A 21,558-nucleotide genomic window follows, 5' to 3' on the forward strand; every position below is an offset into this window, starting at 1 on the left:
AAGAATTGGGTTTGTTTGCAATATTTGTGGTTGAAAATGTTTTCTATGGAAAATGTTCTCTTTATCTTCCTAGTTTCTTAGGGTTTAAGCAAATATTTCATTTTCTTCCAACCATTTCCTTAATGAGGTCTAATTGTGAGGTTAGATAACAAAAGCAGCATTAGATCTGAAAAATGTTAACTGTTTCTCAATTTGATTAATTAATCTGTGATAAAAATGTTTGAAAAGTACTACTGAATACATCAAAAGCATTAATGTAAAAATGATATATATCAGAATAGTCAGTGTTTAAATTTAATGTTAATTTCTCTATTGAATTTCTAATAGTCACAGGTTATTACATGAGGCTGAATACAAATAATAATAATAATAATAATAATAAACTTTATTTTATATAGCGCCTTTAAAGGTGGCTTCTCAAAGCGCTTTACAGGATGACAATAACAATAAATAAGAAGACTACAACAATAATTAAGAAGATTTCACAAGATAGGACACAATTATAATTACAAAAATACAACAATAACAATAGAGGAGACCGTGGAAGGTGGTATTAAGAAGAGCAGAGGGGTGAAGAATGGAACCAGTTAAGTAAAGGCTTTTCTGAAGAAGAAGGTTTTGAGTCTAGATTTGAAGGAGTTTAGAGAAGGTGACTCTCTAATATCCTTGGGCAAAGAGTTCCAGAGCTTGGGGGCATAGCAGGAGAAGGCCCTGTCGCCCATACAATGTAGACGGGCTTGGGGGACAGTAAGGAGGGCAGAATTTGAAGAGCGGAGGTTGCGAGGTGGGGAGTAGGGCGATAAAAGTTCAGACAGGTATTGAGGTGCCAAGCCATGTAAAGCCTTATAGGTGAGCATGAGGTTTTTAAAGTCTACGCGGAATTTGACCGGAAGCCAGTGCAAGGACTCCAGGATAGGAGTAATGTGAACACTTGCACTAGACCTGGTCAGGATTCTGGCTGCTGAATTTTGGACATACTGCAACTTGTTCAGAGTAGATTTAGATACCCCAGGGAGTAGAGCATTGCAGTAGTCAATTCGAGAGAATACAAATATGTTGATCAGCTTTTCAGCCACAGTTAATGATAGCATAGGGCGTAGTCTTGCGATATTTCTAAGGTGAAAAAAATATGTTTTGACAGTATGCTGTACATGTGGGTCGAATGTTAAGCCAGAATCGAATATAACCCCAAGATTTGATTGAAGCTCAAGTACAGAGCCATCTACAGACAGGGTTACAGGACTGGCTTTACGAAGTTGATGGGGGGTACCAATAAGCATGACTTCAGTCTTGTCACAGTTAAGATGAAGGAAGTTTTGAGTCATCCAAATTTTTATGTCAGAGATGCAATTAGATAGAATAGAGACAGCCACATCAGTGTCGGGTTTGGTATGGATGTATATTTGAGTATCGTCAGCGTAAAAATGAAAGCTGAGGCCATGTGATCTAAAAAGCTGACCAAGTTGGAACATGTAAATGTTGAAGAGCAAGGGGCCCAGTATTGAGCCCTGGGGGACACCAGACTTGACAAGACCAATTTCAGACCTGTACCCATTGAGAGAGACAAAGTGACAGCGATCAGTGAGGTAAGACTTAAACCATTTGAGGGCAGTGTCAGAGACTCCAAACACAGTCTCGAGACGAGAAAGTAAGATGTTATGGTCAACAGTGTCAAAGGCAGCACTGAGATCAAGAAGGATGAGTATGGAAAGAGAACCAGAATCAGAAGCTATTAGGAGATCGTTGGTGACTTTGACTAGGGCAGTTTCTGTGCTGTGAAGTTGACGGAAGCCAGATTGGAGGGGTTCGAAAAGGTTGTTTGTCATGAGGTGGTTATGTAACTGAAGTGTGACAGAACGTTCTAGAATTTTAGAGAGAAAGGGTAAGTTGGAGAGGGGGCGAATGTTGTTAAGATTGTCGAGAGCCATGTTAGGCTTCTTTGGCACGGGAGTAATAGCAGCAGTTTTGAGGACCGTTGGTACAATGCCGGTGCTCAAGGATTCATGTATTATATTGAGGACAATGGGACAGAGAGAAGAGAAACAGGACTGGAATAAAGTGGTGGGAATGGGATCTAAAATAGATGTGGTGGGTTTCATGCGTGTAACTAGTTTGTTTAGGGATGCTGAGTCAAGAAGAAGCTGAGTCAAGAAGAAATTCAAAGTACTCAGCACCATGTAGTCATGGGGAGAGGCAAAGGACCGTTCAAAGATTTAAAGGTAAAATATTATCAACCTCAAAAACTCTAGCAGCTTTCAGAAATCCAGAAGACACAGCAGTTTTGATTGTGGCATCTATCATCAATGTGGTGGATCCTTCTGTACCAAGATGAAGGTTTTATCCTAATGTCTGGTCAGAAAAGTATATTGGAAGGTAAACTGATACCCAGGGGAAACAACTGAGAATCTTCAAAAACCTCAGTTTACAATGTCTCCAAAATTACCATCTGAGGCTTACCACTTGAATTTGTGGTCGGTGGCCAAACTCCATGGCAACAAAATGAATAGCTACAGATTTACCAAACAGCAGCTCCCAAGTCAAATGGAACCATAACATGAGACTGGATAAAACAATGACTGAGTTTTTGGAAAGTCTCACCAGTGGTGTGATTATCACAGAAAAGGGAAGCTCATGTTGAGAAGAATGTCATATATTTTGAGAAGAACATAAAGTTTTGTGACTTTTTTTTACATCCTCTGCTTTTGGTGTCTTTGATGGAACTGACAGGCAAAAAGATTCCAAAGTTAACCAGAATACAATGAAGAAGTTCACAGTTAATCATAAACATATTTTACAATAGAATAGAAAAGTTATAGTAAACTTCATAGGTATTGCATCATTAGCTTGCTTTTTATTTAAAATAGCATTAAACTGAATGACTAATTGACTAATGACAAATGTCAATGACAATTGGCTAAGAGAACATAAAGATTAGTGCTCTTGATTGGTAATCATGTTTTGGAGAGCCCCACTTCAGGAGGTTATGTATTTAAGGGGCGCGGGAGAGCTGTAGCTTATCTCAGGAAGAAACGGGCACAAGACGAGATACACCCTGGACAGGACACCAGTCCATCACAGGGCACAAACACACTTCATCAAGAAGCGAATTAACCTTCCAGGATGGGAACCAGAGGAAACCCATGTGAACACAAGGAGATCATACACAGCACCACAAGTCCAGAACTGAACCCATCGCTGAGATGCAGCGATGCTAACCACTGTGCCACCATGCCAACCCAAATTTTAATATTAAACAAAAATTTGACTTAAATCTCAGGATGTTTTTGGCTTTCAAAGACCCGAATAATAACTTACTTGTAATACTTAAGGTACTGTATAATCCTCTTTACAGGTGTTGCCAATCAATAATAGAGATCACAGAAAATTAGACTGAATTTTTAACGTTCTCTGCATTCTCTCCATGAAATTACCATTTAATCCTGAGTGTTGAACCTTTTTATAGAGGAATAAAATCAGATGGAGTTGATTCCTCTCATAACTGTGTGCAAATGTAAAAGACAAGACTTTTTAGCACTGTCTTTAGAGATTCCTTAAGATACCCTCTAGTGGCCTAAACCAGTATTAACAGTATAGATCCAACTGCTCTTTTTCAGTGACCTATAAAACTAACTGGATTGGGGCTCTCCAAGACCAGGTTTGGAGAGTTCTGCTCTGGTAGAATATTTATGGGTTAAGGTGAAAAAGCTGCTTACAATTATGGCCAAACAGGAAATCAGAGGTTCTACATGCCTCCTTCATGCAAACAAAGTTTCACTAAATACTTTGTTAGGGTGTGAATAAATTTGATCATGACTTATTTTGAAATATTTATCTGTTTTTGACAGATCATAAAATCACAAAAGCCTTTAGTTTTTGAGTAATGTGTAATGCGAAATTAGTGTATACCTGGATATGGTAAAATATCTTTTCCAGTTCTTCAGGGGTATGAATACATTTGGAGGGTGATCTAGTGTTAGTAAAAATGTTTTTGGTTGGGGGAAAAAATGACCAATCCTCAGCACTCCCTTATCTAAAACATCAGTTTCTACTAACCTACTAACTTCTACTAAGTTTCTAATACAGGGTCACTGTGAGCCAGAGTCTAGCTCAGGACACAATGGGCATGAGACAGGATACACCCAGGACAAGATGCCAGTCTGTTACAGGGTATAGTCACACAGAATAATCTACAGAAGCCATTCAACTCAGGGAGCATGAAAACATGCAAACTGCACACAGAAGGCACCCCAGGCCGGACTGGAACCCAGGACCCAAGAGCTGAAGCAGCGCTAGAGTATGCTCCTGTGCCACCATTATCTACAGTAACTCATCTGATTTCTAAATCCTCTCCTCCATCCTCCACAGTGTAAAGGTTTAGGGGTGTACAGTAGCTTCTGATTGAACCTGTTTCATACTAATGAATTTCAGAGAAGAACCAGCCCTGGGCAGGTTCTCCAAAACTTTGTTTTACAATTGCTTTTGATGCAAGCACTGTAGAGAACATTGTTAGTATTCTAGAAACTAGATTATCTTTGGGCTTCTGATCCTGGTATTAAATATCAGGTACAAATACAAAGCTGAGTTACAGTGCTGCCCCACATTACTCTGTCATGAAAAAGGAGCAGCCTGTTGTGAAGAAGTGACTAGATGAACTGTAAAGTGAAACCAGCTTTTACACTGCAGGAGCTTGTTGATGTGATAGCATCTTTTTGTTTGCGTCTTTCAGCTTTAAAAGGAGACAAAAGATCGGACAATTAAGGATCCAGTTAGACAAAGTGATAGTGGTTGACATACTTTACATGCAGTGCTAAAAATAAAAAGCTGTAAGGTACAATTTGAGGTTTTGCATTTCCTTGCCAGTGCTACATACTACGCTTGTAACTCTGCTCCCTCTTGGGTTTCAGTTCTCTCAGATCCAGTATTGAGTTAAATGTAGTTTCTGCATGGGTGCGTCAGTCTGCCTGAGTGACCCAAAGTGAAGTGACTCCCCTGCAGTGGAGGAAATGTTATTCCAGGGAGTCATGTGAAAATTCAACCTTTGGCCTCTAGCGCTTCAAGCTTGGAATACCACCACTCAGCAGAGCAGAGCAGCGCTTAGAGATCTGGACTCCACTTTGGAGGAACATCGCTGTTAGCAAATTACTTTGTGGAGTTGTACAAATGGGTCTCTGAATCGTCATTATAAACTTACAGCTTGCTACCCAGTAAAATGAATGAGAACAAAATAGTGGAGGCTCTCAGAGGTGACAGCATATCAGAATAAGGGAATCCAAACACTTAAGTGCTGAGTCGGGTCATAATACTGCAATAGCCGATTTATTAGGCAGACATCACTCCACATGCTACACAGTGGAGAAACAGCACATAAAATGCCTAATGTCCTCTAATAACAGAGGGAAAGGAACAATAAAGAGTTTTTAAGCTATTTCTAAACCAGGGAGATAAACTGAACTACTTTAACTGAAGTGGAGTAGATTGGCTGTGCTGGGGCTGAAAACTCACAAGACTCAAACCCAGGATGCCAAAACAGAACTTGAGAAACATAATACATGCAGAGAAACCAGTATGTTGACAGATTCAACTTTTTTTCAGTCCTCATTCTGAGGTGACAAAGCTGGTTAATAGGCTGTTAAAAGCCAAGGCCGACAAGAAGCCAAGAAGCAGCAGAGAAATAGAGCTCGTTTTACCTATAACACGCCTGGTGATTTACCTACAGTACGAACTCACAAACCCAAGAATACCACAACAAGACGGATTAGTTCCCTGTTGTTTGGCTTACTTGAAACTGAGTGGCACGTCAACTATATTGAGGAAAGGAAGGATTAGAAAAGAAGGTCCCAGCTTTCCTAAAGTGTTGACAAGAAGTCATTCTATTGGACATTTGATGATTTAGTTTTCCAACAGACCAAGAAGGGCATCCTTCAGTTTACTCCATAACAGACAATGGAATTTTTTTTTGGATCTTAGTGGTCTCAGTAGATAAACAGGTAAAACTCAACATATGCAGACAAAGAAAAGGAAAAAAAATCATTTGCTGAAAAGTGATATTGTGTACGGAAAGCCAGAGTTTAAAGGGACCTGGATCTTTGTTAACTTTGTTCTGAACCAAAGAATTACAGTATAACATATTTGGATAGTTAAACGGTGAAGCAGGAGGGAATAAAGGAAAAGATGGTTTTTCAAGAAAGTCAGCAAAGAGCTTGGAAACTTAAACTTTGAAGATTTTCTTTTTAAAAGAGAAAGTTAAACTTTGTCATCTTACCTTCCAAAACTCATTCAGCTCTCACAGGCAGATCACCCACAGACAGAGAAACCAAAGAGCTACACATCCTCGCGAGACGCACTGCACCTTGTATACTGAGACACTCTTTGACAAAATCAACTCAAATACACTGTTGTGCAGTCAGTCAGGTATTCTTTTACTAGGCCTGGAAGAAAGAACTTGAAGGGAACGGATTCTGCTCTCCCCTTGAAAGAGAAAGTTCTAATTTCAATTCCATCCCACATACACTAACTATATATAGTATATATTCTTACAACATACAAAATAAATATTGAGCAAGGTACAGTATCAATATACGAATGGATCTGGTCCTCAGTACTCCACATAGAGCAGTAATTCTATTGCACATCACTGTAGAATTTTGGCCTCTGCTCTGGTCCTCCTGGAATGAATTTCAATGGTGATCTAAGCTTTAGAGGCAGCCCTGCCTGATTTGCAGGGCTCAGAACACATGTTTTGCGAAACAGTTTTTTCCCCAAAGCAAAATATTTGCAAATGACTGATATTTCTTGCTACGTGCAATTGCAAGAGTTTAAAAACAGGAGGCTCTTGTGCATTCAGCATCATTCATTAAATATCATTATGTCAACACAGGGGATGTAACAGGATACAATAAAGAGGACATTTTATCATCACACCTCATTGTTTCAAAGATAGTGGGCCATAAGAGACATCAAAGGGGCAACACTGTACTCAAAATTTTACCCATCCATTTTAACCATGTACAATATTCTCTGTCCAATACAGGGTAAGAGAGAGAGCCGGAACCTGTCCCAGCCTTTATCGGGTGCAAGTAGGGATTCAGCCCAGATGGGAACACCAGTCCATTGCAGGGCACACACACTCAATCCAGAACCAATTAACCTACTAGTGTTATATGTCTTTGGGCTTTGGAAGGAAACCAGAGTGCCTGGAGGAAACACAACCAAACACAAAGAGAATACACTAACTCCACGCAGATGGCACTCCAGGTCCAGAAATGACCCCAGGGCCCTAGCAATGGGAACCACTGTGCCACCTACTCACAATGTTATATATATATAATTAAATTATATTAACAATGAAAATACACACAAGAACTAAAAATGATTACAACTTTTGTTACCAAAAACCTGAAATGTAATGTCAGCTGAAGTGATTTTTTAAAAAACTGCAAAACATTTCACCTAGTAAAACAGCAATTGTGAAGACGCACACAGCTTTCTTGAAAGCATCCCTCTTGGAGTAGGAATTCAAGGTATTGGATTGCTTGTCAGAGGACATGTCATTGTTACAGATCAATGATGAGGCTGTTGCCATGGGGACTGAGACTGGGTTTCATGTCTGGCAGTGGTGTTTTAACACGACAGAGCGATCGGCTTATTGACTCCAGTGGCAGGGGGAATCATAGAGAGGAAAATAATCAGCTTCCTGAAAGGTGCCTGAAAACGGATTTTGGCAATGGTCTAGGATACAGAGTGCCAAGAACTCAACAGGACAGGAGGAAGCAGGTGTCAAACATGCCTGGGGGAGCTCAGTGGAAATCAAGATTTGCCACTAGTGATGAGAAGTAATGAGCAGACTGTAAGGCAGAATGGCTGGGGTCCATAAATGTCTTAGCTGGCCAGAGACATCTAAGACTAAGACAGGGGTAGGCTGAAATTCTCTCGAAAATCCTCAGTGCAACTGAAAATGCATTTATTTCTTTCATCCATCTATCTTGTAACTACTTCTTCCTATTTAGGGATACAGAGAGACGGTATAGACACATACGCACTCACTCTCAGAAAGAAAATTAACCTACTGTACCAATATGGACTGTGGGAGGAAACCCATGTGAGCACAGGGAGAACATACAAACTCCATGCGGATAACACCACAGGTCCAGGACTGAACCCAGGGCCCCACCGCTGCAAGGCAGCAACTACTGTGCTTAACCTTATGTCTTTCAAAGCTTTACAAACAGTCTGAAACTTTCCAGCAAAGATGGTTCCCATTTTTTGTAATGCTGCTAGATTAAAAACATAATGGAATTAAAGATAAACCTTTCAATAAAGCTGGTTTCAGATCTGCATACTTACATATTCACAGTCTTAAAAGACTAATGTGCAAGATTTTGGAAAGAAGGAAAAGTTTTCTGTTTTTAGAAAATGAGTGGCACGCATCCTTCATGTGTTCTTCTGATAAAGTGTCTTAATAAGTGTAGTAATAAAGTCACAATGCTAAAAAGTCTTTGAGGTTAAATAGAATCTTTAAACCGACAACTTCACACCCTGTCCTGAATTAAAGGTGATTTATAAAACGTTTTAATATCTTCTACTTTTCCTTGCATCCTCTATACCCTTTCAGCAATCTGTCCTTGAAAACCTTCAGTTGAATCAATATTATCACAAAGAATCCTCTAAGGGCCACCTGAGAATGATGCAGAGCACGATTTGACATGCAGCAAGCACTACAGATAATGTCTGTTCCTTGAATACCTGGAAATGTTTGACAATTTTTTAATGATTTTTAGAAAACAAAAATAGAATAAACTCTATTTCAAATACAAAGCTTCATAAATAATACGAACATCTGGTTTTAAAGATTTTATTAATCTCAAAGTACAGTGTTGTAAAAGCCCCATCACCTGATATTGCCATCTTGATACAATTTTTAATAACGCCAAGTAAATCCTGTTTCATTTTCTTGCACAAAAACAAAGGACGGTCTCTGTCTCTGGCACATGGATGGCTGCAGGTGTGTAGAAAAATAATACCTGACAATACATCTTGGATACCAGTGGATTCTAATGTGACTCGTAACCTTTTTTGAAGAAAAAGGATTTTTGGATATTTACATACAGTATATCTTGTCATCAGCTTTTCTGATAGATTCTTTAGGTTGTTCAAATAAATCAAGAAAGGGTTACAAATAAGATCCACCCTTTCAAAACCCTTAATTTTATGGTGCATAAGAAATATCACCATACAGTCATACACCATACAAGATTAACCCTGCTGGTTCCATAGCTTTAATGTAAAGTAAAACAGATTGGGTTTTGGTTTGATATGATTTTGACCCACTTAGAACGTTCCAAAGGTTCTGAAGGTTAGATTCCTCCACTTGTTGAACATTTTTCATAGTGATGCCAAAACTGACTCCTCTGCCTTACTACATACTTCATATATCATACTCTTAATACTACATTTGAGCTCAATGCTCCTTGTCAGGATGTGGTTACTGTTACAGTATATCTAGGCTGTGCATCTCTTCATCCAACCCTCTTTTTCTACATGATCAGTTTCTGTACTCCCCTGTGCTATAAACCCTTGTTCTAAAAATGATCAATCTCCCTTCTCTTTAAACACAAAACATTCTTGTCTTGTGGTTTCGTATAGGCCTTTACCTGGTGCAGATATCATCACAGAAAACAACACTGTACTGGTCCCAGTTTTTAGTTTGTTCTCTGCACATAATTTACAGTGATATACAGTATGCTGCCTCTTTCGTGGTGATTAGTGTCAAGTTATTACAGGTAGTGCTATGTCTGTACCAGAGCCCATACCATCTATCCAGAATCTCTGTCAAGATCGCAGGGATTTATAATGTCCAGGTAGCACTTACACTTCATACAAAAGAAACCAAGCCTAATGAAGTGCCTTTACTCATTGAAAAGCTCCAGAACTGTAGAGACTGACAATACTGTAGAACAGGGCTGTCCAATCTGGCTCCTGGAAGCTGGTGTGACTGCAGGTTTTCAATGACTCTTTAAAGCAGGAGCACCAGAAGAGCTCGGATAAGCTGTTAAACGATCCCAACCTCTTTATTCGAGACTTTAGGGACACTTTTTCTGAAATCTCAGGTGCCGGCATCTGCATCCTGCAGCACGGAGCAAACCTCTTAGGTGCTGCTATGTATGGGGGATGATGCATTGTGAAGATATTCTATTTATTCTTTAGAAGAAACTTGATCTAAATTTAAAAAGTACTACAGGAATGGAATGAAACTGAATTAGAATTCAAATTCTATTTAAAACCTTTGGTTCTTATAACACTCAAGTGCCCTTGTCTCTCCTGTTAAAACAAATATCCAATTCTGTCCTCTGGGAAATGAAAAATATATAATAGAGTAAAACCCAGTTACTTTGTTCATTAAAAATACTTTCAAGAGGCTTCAAAAGTCACCCATGTAGCTGACTTGCGTCCTTCTAAGTTCTATCCAATTGGCTTGTATAGATCTCTGCTCACAAGGGGGAATGGTCTTGTAATCAGTCACTCCTACACCATGTGCTCCTGCAACCCAGACAGCCCAAAGCTGCCAGAAGAAAAAATACTTCTCTACTGGGGTTGACATTTGGATGCTTATTTTAGTCACTAAATTGAAGGGAGGGGGGTTCAGTGGAGAGACTCAAGCAATCTTGCTCTTGAAGCCCAATTAAGAGAGGTCTCCCCTGTGTGCTTATATGAGTCTCCTCCACATGCAGAATTGAGTACAGAAAATTACAACACTGAGCCTATAGGAAAAGAGACACAGAAAATGGTGCTTTATTCAAACAAAATGTATCAAAACTCATTTCAGATCGTGTCAGATCATATTACCCAGTAAATCAATCATTTACATAGATCGTATGTACAAAACAAGCAAACAATTTACCTAATAAACTCTGTAGAACTAGACAACACCCTTTTGATAACATCAGTGTGGCTATTTTGGCTTTCGCAAAAGGATTTGTACATAAAAGCAAAATCAAGGATGAAAGCAAACATACAAAAAAAACCTCAGCCAGCATGTATATACACATATTCATGTTTTCCTTCAGCTCTTGCAAGCCGTTACTTTCCATTGTCTCTCGGTGAGAGCTTTACACTTTGAGGTTGTATTGTAACTTTCAGGTTACAAATGTCATTTGTTAGAGAAGACTTATAATATCGTATTACAGTTTAAGAGAAAAATGATCAAACGTAAGACAGACATTGTCCCTTAATAAAACCACCGAAATGTCCCTACTATATTGTAAGGACAGTGATTGCATTTGAAATAAATGAAGTCAAGTGGCATCTTTCACCTCTGCTGTTTAAATCCATCTGACACTTGGGGTTTACCTCAAACCTTTCTTTATAATTCCAGGACTGAACCATACTGCATAATAGTTTTGAATAAAGTGGGCCACAAGTAAAACAAACCCCCACCCAAAAGATGTGACACAGATTTTTCAGGAAACTAGGAGCGGCTATAGACTATTGGTACATTAGTGATATTTCTAAAAACAGAGAGCAGTTTCACAAAGGCAGTAAATGCTTCCTCATTGCAGTCAATTTGCATGATTCAGGTATATCTCTAATACAGCCAGGCCTTACACTGTGAACTCACTCCCACAAGTGGCTGCAGACTGTGCAGCATACAGAGCCCCAGTGTCAGGTGAAACTAGATCAGTGAGGAAATGAAAGAAGGTCACGCCTCAGTCCTTAATCCGCTCATGCCCCGGTCTCATAAAACCAAGGAATGTGCCAATTTGGCTTCCAGCAGTCCATCAGCACATCTATGTACACGCAGAGGTGTACACACAGGTACATGTGCAAACAACAAAAAGGAGAAGAGAAGAAACTAAAACAAAAGCTTAAACGTTTTCCACTCCAGTGGACACACTAAAAACATTCTGCAGTGCTCTAAAGCTCCTAAGATCAAGACCTTACCAAACAATATGGCAAAAAAGTAAACTATAACTCAGCTCACAATACACTGGTTCTCAGATTGCATTGGACAGTTGAAAGGTTTGCAGTTCATTAATATTCTGGAGTTTTAAAAGGTATCATCAACAGCCCAGTGTAACACGATTTAGAAATGGGCAAGGGGCATACCCACCAGTCTCCTTCACACGCATCTGTGCTACTAGGCACCTCCTATGGTAGGTAATTCAGCTCTTCCAGGAACTACAGAATTATGCCACAGATGACTGGAGAGTAAAACTGCTAACAACCATGAAAGGAAACACTGATTTCACCGCATAGGGAAGGGGAGGAAGAAACGCAGACATACAGTAAGAGCTTCAAGGTGAGAAGTAACACTTCAGGTGCACAGCAGCTCTAGAGTAATGACAGATCTTGCAGGGCCCTCAACTCCAAAGTCAAAGAATTTGTTTTAAGCCTGCTTATGTGGCTAAACCTCTTTTTAAAGTTTCTGAAGAAAGGACTTCTTACATTTCAGCCTCAAATTGCACTTGTTTTGGTTCACCTGAGTTCTCAATGTTTTATCCGACTGTTCATTTATCCAAATGAATCTAAAGCTTCTTTCAAGTCAGAAATGTAAAACAAAACGTCAGCAATTCTCAACTGAATCATGGGGTTAAAAATGTCAAGCAGAGCTCATAATGAAATAAAACTAGAAGACTGATAGCCTTCAATATCATGAGCCTTCATCTTGCATGCTCTGTAATGTGTTCTGACTCAGGATTTTGCATATACTGTATACAGTACAGTGGGTATAGAAAGTCACCACCCCCTTTTAAAATGTTTACCTTTCGTTGAATAACACTCTGAAAATAAAAAATTAAATTAGGCTTGTCCCATTTTTATTTACATACAGCAACCCAACATTAGCCAAGGGAAAATAAAAATCCAAAACATTCTGTAATTAATTACAACAGTAAAATACCTTATTTGGATAAGTGAACACCCCCCTTACAATTGCATTTGTAAACCTGCTCAGGTATAACCAATCACCTTATAGATCACACAACAAACTAATTGGCTCCCACCTGTGATCAATTGTGGTGATTTTGATTAGTTCCTAATCTGATTTTGTTTCTAAAGGATTCCACTGCTTGGAAGTGCATTTCAAAGCCAAGAATCCACTACGGGCAGAGAGGTGCTTTCAAAAGAAGTCAGGAGATGGGTATAAAAAGATTTCAAAGGCTTTAAGTATCCCATGGAGCACAGTCAAGACCATCATTAAGAAGTGGAAGGCGTATGGGCACCACCCAGATCTTGCCTAGGCCTTCAGGCCGCCCCTCCAAACTGGATGACAGAGCAAGGAGGAGACTGATCAGAAAGGCTACCAAGAGACCAATGGCAACTCTGAATGAGCTACAGTCCTTTATGGCAAAGACTGGGCATTGTGTGCATGTGACAACAATAGCACAAGCGCTCCACAAATCTGGCCTGTATGGGAGGGTGGCAAGAAAAAAGCCACTCCTTAAAAAAAGCCACATCAAGTCTAATTTATGTTTTGCTAAAGATTCTGTGGTCAAGTGGCAAAAGGTGCTGTGGTCGGATGAGACCAAAATCTAACTCTTTGGCTGGAATGCAAAACAGTACGTCTGGAGAAAACCCAATACATCTTACCATCCAAAAAACACAACTCCTACAGTAAAGCACAGTGGGGCAACATCCTGTTGTGGGGATTTCTCTTCAGTTGGGACTAGGGCACTTGTCAGGATGGAAGGGAAGATGGGTGGTACAAAATACAGGCAAATACTTGAAGAAAACCTGCAGTCCTCACCTAGCAAATTGAAAATGGGAAGATGGTTCACCATTCAACATGACAATACCCAAAGCACACCGCCAAAGCAACCATACAGTGGCTGAAGGACTAGAAGGTGAATGTGCTTGAGTGGCCTAGTCAGAGCCCCGACTTAAATCCCATCAAAAATCTTTGGAATGACTTGAAGCGGGCAGTCCATCAACGATCACCATGTAGTTTGACTGAGCTTGAACAATTCTGTAAAGAGGAAATGGCAAATATTCCTCCCTCTAGGTGTGCAAAGTTGATAGAGATATATCCAAACAGCCATGCTGTAATTCAAGCAAAAGCTGCTTTCACCAAGTATTAACTCAGGGTGTTCTCTTATCCAACCCAGTTATTCTACTTTTTTTCCCAAAAAATTTTTGGTACTTTCTTTTTGCAAGGTACGGTTTGTAAATAAAACTGGACAAAGTTAGATTTTATTTGTCATTTTATTTGTCATCTTTTTTGGCTTTAGGGCAACAAAAGGCGAACATTTTGAAAGGGGGTGGTAACTTTCTGTACCCACTGTAAGTTTCATGGCTACTGAAGTGACAATGAAGAAGTTTAATCGAACAATGATGGAGTGGCTCAAAAATGGAGAACATCAAAAGGCATTTAAAAAGAACATAACATTTAAAACTAAGGCAGAGTGCATTGTGATTTACTGCAAAATGGGTCCACCATGATCGCTTAAGTTATCTGACTGCTAAGGCGTTCATTGTGAAAACTTTCGCAATTTAAAACAAAACAAAGGAGGGTGTGTATTTCACTTCATGAACTGCAAAAATAAGGAGAGATTTTATAAATTCATAAATCATATGCAGAAATTCATAACCCATTGTTTTCTAGTTTGCTACCATGTTTTATTTTGATAGTTACCACCCAGAACGAAAGGTGCTGAACAACATTAACTCCAAGATGAGGTTTTTATTATTCATCTACTTCCTCGGGCTATTCAAAGACTTCACAGACCTCTTTCCATAACATGGCTAGTTTTCTTTGGACACATCAATATAAGCTAACAATGTTTAAATTGTGCATTTCTAACAGGGGTATTTAAAATGGTATTTTTTTATCGGATATGAGTCTTTTACCCCAAACTACAAAATTAACATGATAAATTTAAGATTCAATGAGAAAAGAATGAACATCATGTTAAATGAATCACACCATCAGACATCTATTTCCATCATAAACTGCTACTACAGTATATCGTACAGATTGAAGACAAAGGAAAATATAAGTTTAATCTTGAAATTAACAGGTGTTTACCATTTATTTTCCTTTGTAAGCATATCTGTTGGCTCAAAATGTCAACATACCACCGGTTATTTGTAAAATTAGCCATCTACTGGGGAACACTGCTATGAGCTGCTAAGTGAAATACCATACACTGTAAGGCAGAATGTGCAAAGTGTCACAAGACTTGAATAAAGGGAACTCCACATCCTGTGCTGACTTCCAGTGGATTTAAAGATTTGTTCCCTGTGGTAAACTAACACTACCGAAGCAGATAAATGCATTTTGCACAGAAATAACAGATACTGACTTTCAGACTAGACAAAAACCACAGCCCATTAACCAGAGAACAGCCTTTTATACACTCTCAACATTTCAATCTCAAGATGCTTGACTTTTGGCATTCAAGAAAAGACATCTGTCTTTTAAATTAATGTAAAGGTGTCCCACAATATTAGTAGAATACTTCTTTTTCTATGTTTGATACACAGATGAATGAAAAGAGGGCAAAAAGATCAATGTCAGTAATCACATACATGTCCATTTATAAAAATGTATGGCAAACTAATTTTATTAACATGGTTTAACATCTAGCCACTGGATATGACCAACAGCTTACAAAAGGAGAAAGTCCAGTATGATATTAATGTTTAGGCACTACACAGCCAGAGTGGACAGTGTGAGCCTTTAAAAAAAAAGAGATGATGAAGACCAATTAAAACAAACAATGAAGAGCGAGAACACAGAGAAGAACCCGGCATCAGCTATGAAGATATACAGACATAAGATAAGATATAAATCTGTCATGATCATCTAATTTTCACAAGGGGTTGTGACAGCCATCCATCCAACATGACTTTAGACCCTTTCAAGACAAAAATGGGGGGACTGTTGAACTTTTAGGGAAACAGTAGATTTGCAGCTTACTGTATCATGTCTTAATTGCATTGAATGGTTTCAAAACAGGGAAAAATCCAAAACTGTCAAAGTCAAGATGAAAGAAATTGTTGTTACTGCTAAGGTGCTGTTCAGGTTATTTGTAAGAATACCTTTTAATGTCAGGGCTGCTATTCACTTACTGTTTAATTGACAGTTGCCATTGAAATGCATGACCATCTATTCTCACTAAGCAAGGAAAGAAAATCAGAATAACATACTTTTTCCAGTTGTTAAACATAAAAGAAGGATGTTCTGTTCTTGAAAAGAGAACTCCACAGTCAAAGAAATGCCATTGAGAAATACAATCATCCTTTGCCACAGATTGTAAATCGAACAAAACTTGAGGCATAGCTGGCCTTTCAGAAGGGTTGTAGAAAAAATGTGTTTGAATTGTAAACAAATCTATTCGAGGATACATAAACATCTACAAACACAGATTAAAGAGTAATGAGTGTAAAAAAAATCAACAAACACCCCACCCACAAGCAACACAAGACACCCGGAGTCTAGTGAATCCCTTACTTGCTGTACTGCAACAGATTAGAGAAAGCATTTTTCTCAAAACATTCCTTCAATAATGCAATAAATTGCAAGCACTACAGTTAATAGCCTCAACACACAGATTAATCGGGTGCTGAAATCACTGTAATAACCCGTGCCTTTAGATAAATTTAATTTCTTATTGCGTTTCCAAGATGTCAACAACGATTTGACGTCCCCCACAATGGTTCCTTTGGCTCAAAGACATGCAAAGCCGTGCTCGACGTCGGCAATAAATTAGAACTGTAAAAACGAGGGGGAGAACAGAGCTCATCGAGAGGATAAAGGCGGAAAACGATATTCGAGACCAGTCACTCCAGACAGAGCTGATAAACAATAAAAAAAAAATCTAAATTTGCAGGAAATTAGACAAATCTGTGCATATTTGTATTTTTTCCCTACTGTCAAGAGCAACGAACATATAATGACTTTGATAACCATGTCAATACTAAATGACTCAAGAAGAAACTACAAAGTTAATTATTTTGGCACACAATAATTCTTGAGTTCTTCTGACATATAGCGTAGAAAAACATTAATGTTTAAGGTTAATGCAATACCAGAAGAAACCGCTCCATGGAAGTCAGAGGTAAATCTGTAAAAGATCAGATGCACATACAACAGAAAAAGAAAAAAAAAGAAAAAAGACAGCAGGTTTGCTTCTTTAGCATTTGTAAAAATGTAATGGTTATTCCTACCCCAATTAACAACATGCACAGTGCTTCACTAATAGACAGTATCTTATCAGTGGTCTACTAATTTCTTCAGATATTTACCGCCTGTCAGATCTTCCTATGAAAAGAAGAAATATTCCCTATTGCATCTGAATTACAGTAATAAGATGATCCTATATAACACATACAATCATTGAAATTAAAGCAAACTTTCCACAGAAAGTACCACATATTAATAAATGTGGACTTGAAATAACAGGCACATAACTTGGGTCATCAGAGCGTACACATACAGCGCATCACCTCAGTTTTAGGCATCACACATACACAGCTTCAAATGGACGTCAGATTCATTAAGCGTTAAACTTTCTTTGCATTATTCCAACATAAAGCTGAAAAGAATTGCTATTCTTCTTTGCGAAGTCGCAAAATTAATTCACCTACACAATCTACTCTTTTACAAGGAAAGACGTGTACGTTGCTGTACTGAAACTGACAACCCTAAAGGTTTCCGCAAGAGGAAACCCGTCGTTTGGAGTGTCTGTTTTCCTTCTTCTACCTTACACATACCACTCCCTTCGTGAAATCACCGAACCGTCCAAGTGTGACACATAGTCACTGTCATTCCCTTCATAATAGTCATCTGGGAGGTATGTGTTGCCGGAGGGCCCTCTTGAATCCCCATAGTAACTCACTGGCACAGCATCTCTCTCTGTGCACCTGTTGTTCATATTGTCCACGTGGCCCCACTCATCATTTTTCATTTCTTTTGAGAATTCGGGGTAGATGCTGTCGTTTGACTTGGGCTTGATGTCCCCCTTGCTGGGCTCGTTGTACATCTCCAGTTCGTGGGGCTGCAGGACGTCCAGCTGGGACTCCTTCTGCATGTCGGACGGGCCGATGTACTGCTTGGTGTAATAGTCCCCGCGGAAGGTCCGCCGCTTCCTCATGTAGCACACCCCCACCAGCACAATCAGCAGGATGAGGAACAGGGCGCCGCCCACTGCGCCTCCGATAATGGTACCCAAGTTGCCCTCGGGCAGGGACTCCAGAGTGGGCGAGGTGAACTGTACCCTTTTGGTGGCGACTAAGATTGTGGCTGCAGCAGTGGGGAGCGGCGGAGGGGTTGTAGGTGGTGTGGTGGTAGTAGGAGGAGGCTCTAATGAGGGGAGAAGGGGGTGGGGAGGAGGGGTGGACAGACAGACAGGAAAAAGCACAGAATGTCAATGCCAGCTGCATCAGTACAGGACTTATGCGTGACAATCACATGAGCACATTTCCCATTACTACTCTAACTAGAGACACCAGTTCTAGGTTTGAATGTAAATCCAGCAGGCTCTATTTATTTGTGCTCTTATTTATCAATTATAAGATTACTTTAAAGGTTTTGGCTCCAGTGTAGTTTCTCCTTGTTATTTTATGATTCTAAACAAATTCCCCCCCCCCCCTCAATTGCTTAGTCAGGCAAAATACTCATTTAGCATTACTCTACTGTGACTACATCGTCGCCTTACTACAATTACTCCAACTAAACTTTTTCAATTACTTCCCAAAAATTCAAGAGCAATTTACTCTGAAAGCTTTGAAAATCTCCCTTTTGTTTCACCGTGATTAAATAAAAACAGCATTGACATTCCAGAAATATTCTATAAATGGACATGAGAATATTTCCTTTTTTAAAAAAAAAATAGAAATTTATATTTTGTTTTCTTCAAAGACAAAGATAAAAAACAGGAAGCTTCTGCATAAAAACACACACTGTGTTTCCATGTCCTTTGCCTCACTAGCCAGAGGAGTGTTGTGAGAAATGGTGATCTGAATTAGCAGCTACAATTAGGGTCTAGGGTGGAAAGAAGAGTTCACACACAAGGTGATGGAATGCAGGGTGGAGCCACATGCTAGCTACAGGAGGACAGGCACTGAGAAGGAAGGGGCATGCATCCTTCTGGCCCACAATTGTGCTTTACCCTGCCTAGACAGTCTGTTTATTTCCCAAGGTCCATTCGTTACCGCCATGGCATCGCTCAACATTAAACAGCAGGGCAAGTGCTGCGTTTGTATTGCTTGCCTTTTATTAAGATTGCTGGAAATTAAGAGAAACTATTAAGAGCATTTATCGAACATCTGGAAATACTTTTAAGTACAGGTTGGGAGTGTTTATTCTCTCTCAATACAGTGACTGTCCTTATGTATACCAACTACAACTCTCACAGCTGTCAATCACTAAAACCTGATAATTCCCCAACTATTCCAGACAACATACTATGTTACTGTCGTACTGTATGTACAGCATCCTTTTCCAACATTGTGACACTATTAATACAACAGAAAGGTAGTGGTTAGTATTACAAAACTGTACACTAATGTTACTCAAGCCATTCTGGTAATATTTGTAATGCTAGACATCTAAAATGGGATCAATACACACAACTGCAGTAAATTTCATGGCAAGCCAGTGTGCAGTCACTGCAGTAAATGTCAGAGGGGCATCCCTGTGTGAAGGGTGTTATGTTCTATGCTTTTCATCAAAGCTTTTTCATCATACTGGTTAATAAGATATTTTCTTAATACTGTGTATTAGTTCTAAGAGAAAAACAGTACAGGATAATCTATATTATTATATCAAACAGAACACACAAGAATAAACGCCAACTCCCACCTACTCAGAAGAAATGGGAAATAATGCACAAAAATCATATACGTGAACTACTCCTGGGGATCCTCATGGACAATGTAGTTAATGTAAATCATACTTATTGTAAAAATGCCAAAGGATATTGGCCCCAGTGTAATTCTGAAATGCTCCAGGTCTCCTGGAGGTACTGCAAGCAAAGTAGTCTGAGGAGATAACCAGATTCCAGCGATCTTGAACATGATCAGGGAGACTGTGACTTCATTACATGTATGGTATGACAGTTTGAATAAAACCATTTTAGTTATTTGGGTTTTAGACATACAGTATGGAGATTATTAATAATCTTAAATGGTATCGGATCACATCTCGCACATCTTATTAACTGAGAAGACAAGTCCAGTGTCCTCCTCTTATAGTACCCTGAGAGCAGTAAGGGAACTGGAATTAATTTGACATACTGTATACTGGCATCAATTTTAGACAGGTCATGTCAGCAGTTACAGTCTAAGTGCTGAAGACTGAAAGTCTAAGTCAGGGTTAAAGCTTAAGGTAAGTCACTAAGAGTAAGTTTTTAATTTATGATCAGGACATATTGTACCAGATGTATTTTGAATAATAAAATCTAAAATAATCAAGTCCATTACTATGCTCATACAGTACGTAAATGTGGATAACGGATTGCCTTTTTGGAGAAAGTGAATTCCAAAACAAGCACAGAAACACGACTGAATTATAGATTCTAGTGAAGCAGATTTGTGAAGAGCACAGTTTCTTCAGCCAGCGAAGAAACTTTCACTGCAAAAGTATGATTAGAGAAAAAAAAAATAGAACACCAACCAATAGCTGGATGTAAAAATTACAGGTGTTGCATATTAAGTATCAAATAAATACTTGAGCAGATTTAGAAAATGAAAAAAAAGCTTAGAAGACGAATAGTAAAAATAAGTAAAATATAAAGATTTCAAATTAAAATAATACTTAAAGTGTATAATAGAGACAAAAACTAATATAGACATAGACAAGTATATAACTAACACATGTAATAACATGCATGCATACACAGCTGCTACAGTTCAAACACTCCAGTTATACTGTACCATATAGACATGCAGGGATGCCAACAAGAGAATGCACACACACTTACATGCATAGGAGCACTAATTGAAATGTGTATCTTCCTCTAGCAGCATGCTTGTGGAAATATGAGCTCAAATGAAAAAAAGTCCAGAAGATGGAGAGCCCCACTCTGGTTAAGTGAAGGAAGTGCTTGCCTGAAATGCTTAGCAATAATGTTTCCGATATCATTCCCTACTGCAATGCTGCTGTATTGCATTTGGTCTCCTGGCAGAATGAAGCCAGGTGGGTTTCATTTCATGCTGAAATTTCAGGATTTGGGATTTACGCTCTAGACGCCTCATGTCGCAGGATCTCTCAAGTGTGAGAGTGGAAACGGAGGCCCAAGGGAATCTGTGCTGTTTCCCAGGCAGGGTTAGGATTAGTCGGTCTTATATTGTAGTATCAAAAGGTAATATCTTACGCTTCCTAAGGCTTTATGGTTTTAGATTTTGATATCTTATACACAGTATAGATAAATAAAACTTTACTTGAGGATTGACAGAAAAAAAACGTTCTTCTGTGAAATAATGAGCTCTCTCACCACAAAACTAGTGCAATTTTTAGTGGAACAAAAAGTCCTCAAATACAGACAGCAGCCCAAAAAATGAAAAAATGTGGGTGAAAAAGGGACACCAAAGATATTGAAAGCAGGGGCTTCCACACAGGTT

At 39.0% G+C, this 21,558-nt stretch overlaps 1 protein-coding gene across 4 annotated transcripts in view; it reads right to left on the minus strand.

The window, feature by feature from the left end:
• LOC148658457 (nectin-3-like protein) overlaps nucleotides 1–21,558 on the minus strand; it is a 118,295-nt gene that overhangs the window by 22,015 nt on the left and 74,722 nt on the right. For 2 of the 4 annotated variants that reach the window (XM_088639663.1, XM_088639665.1), the window contains exon 6: nucleotides 10,766–18,298. The exons of 1 other annotated variant lie outside the window; for it this stretch is intronic. In XM_088639663.1, the coding sequence (XP_088495789.1) occupies nucleotides 17,700–18,298 (599 nt within the window). In that variant the 3' untranslated portion in view covers nucleotides 10,766–17,699. Of the gene's footprint in view, nucleotides 1–10,765; nucleotides 18,299–21,558 lie in introns of those variants that run through there. One more of the 4 variants, XR_015940074.1, reaches the window with a different exon arrangement.

Source organism: Lepisosteus platostomus, chromosome 7, assembly GCF_059453375.1.
Source record: "Lepisosteus platostomus isolate fLepPlt1 chromosome 7, fLepPlt1.hap1, whole genome shotgun sequence".
Classification (NCBI taxonomy): domain Eukaryota; kingdom Metazoa; phylum Chordata; class Actinopteri; order Semionotiformes; family Lepisosteidae; genus Lepisosteus; species Lepisosteus platostomus.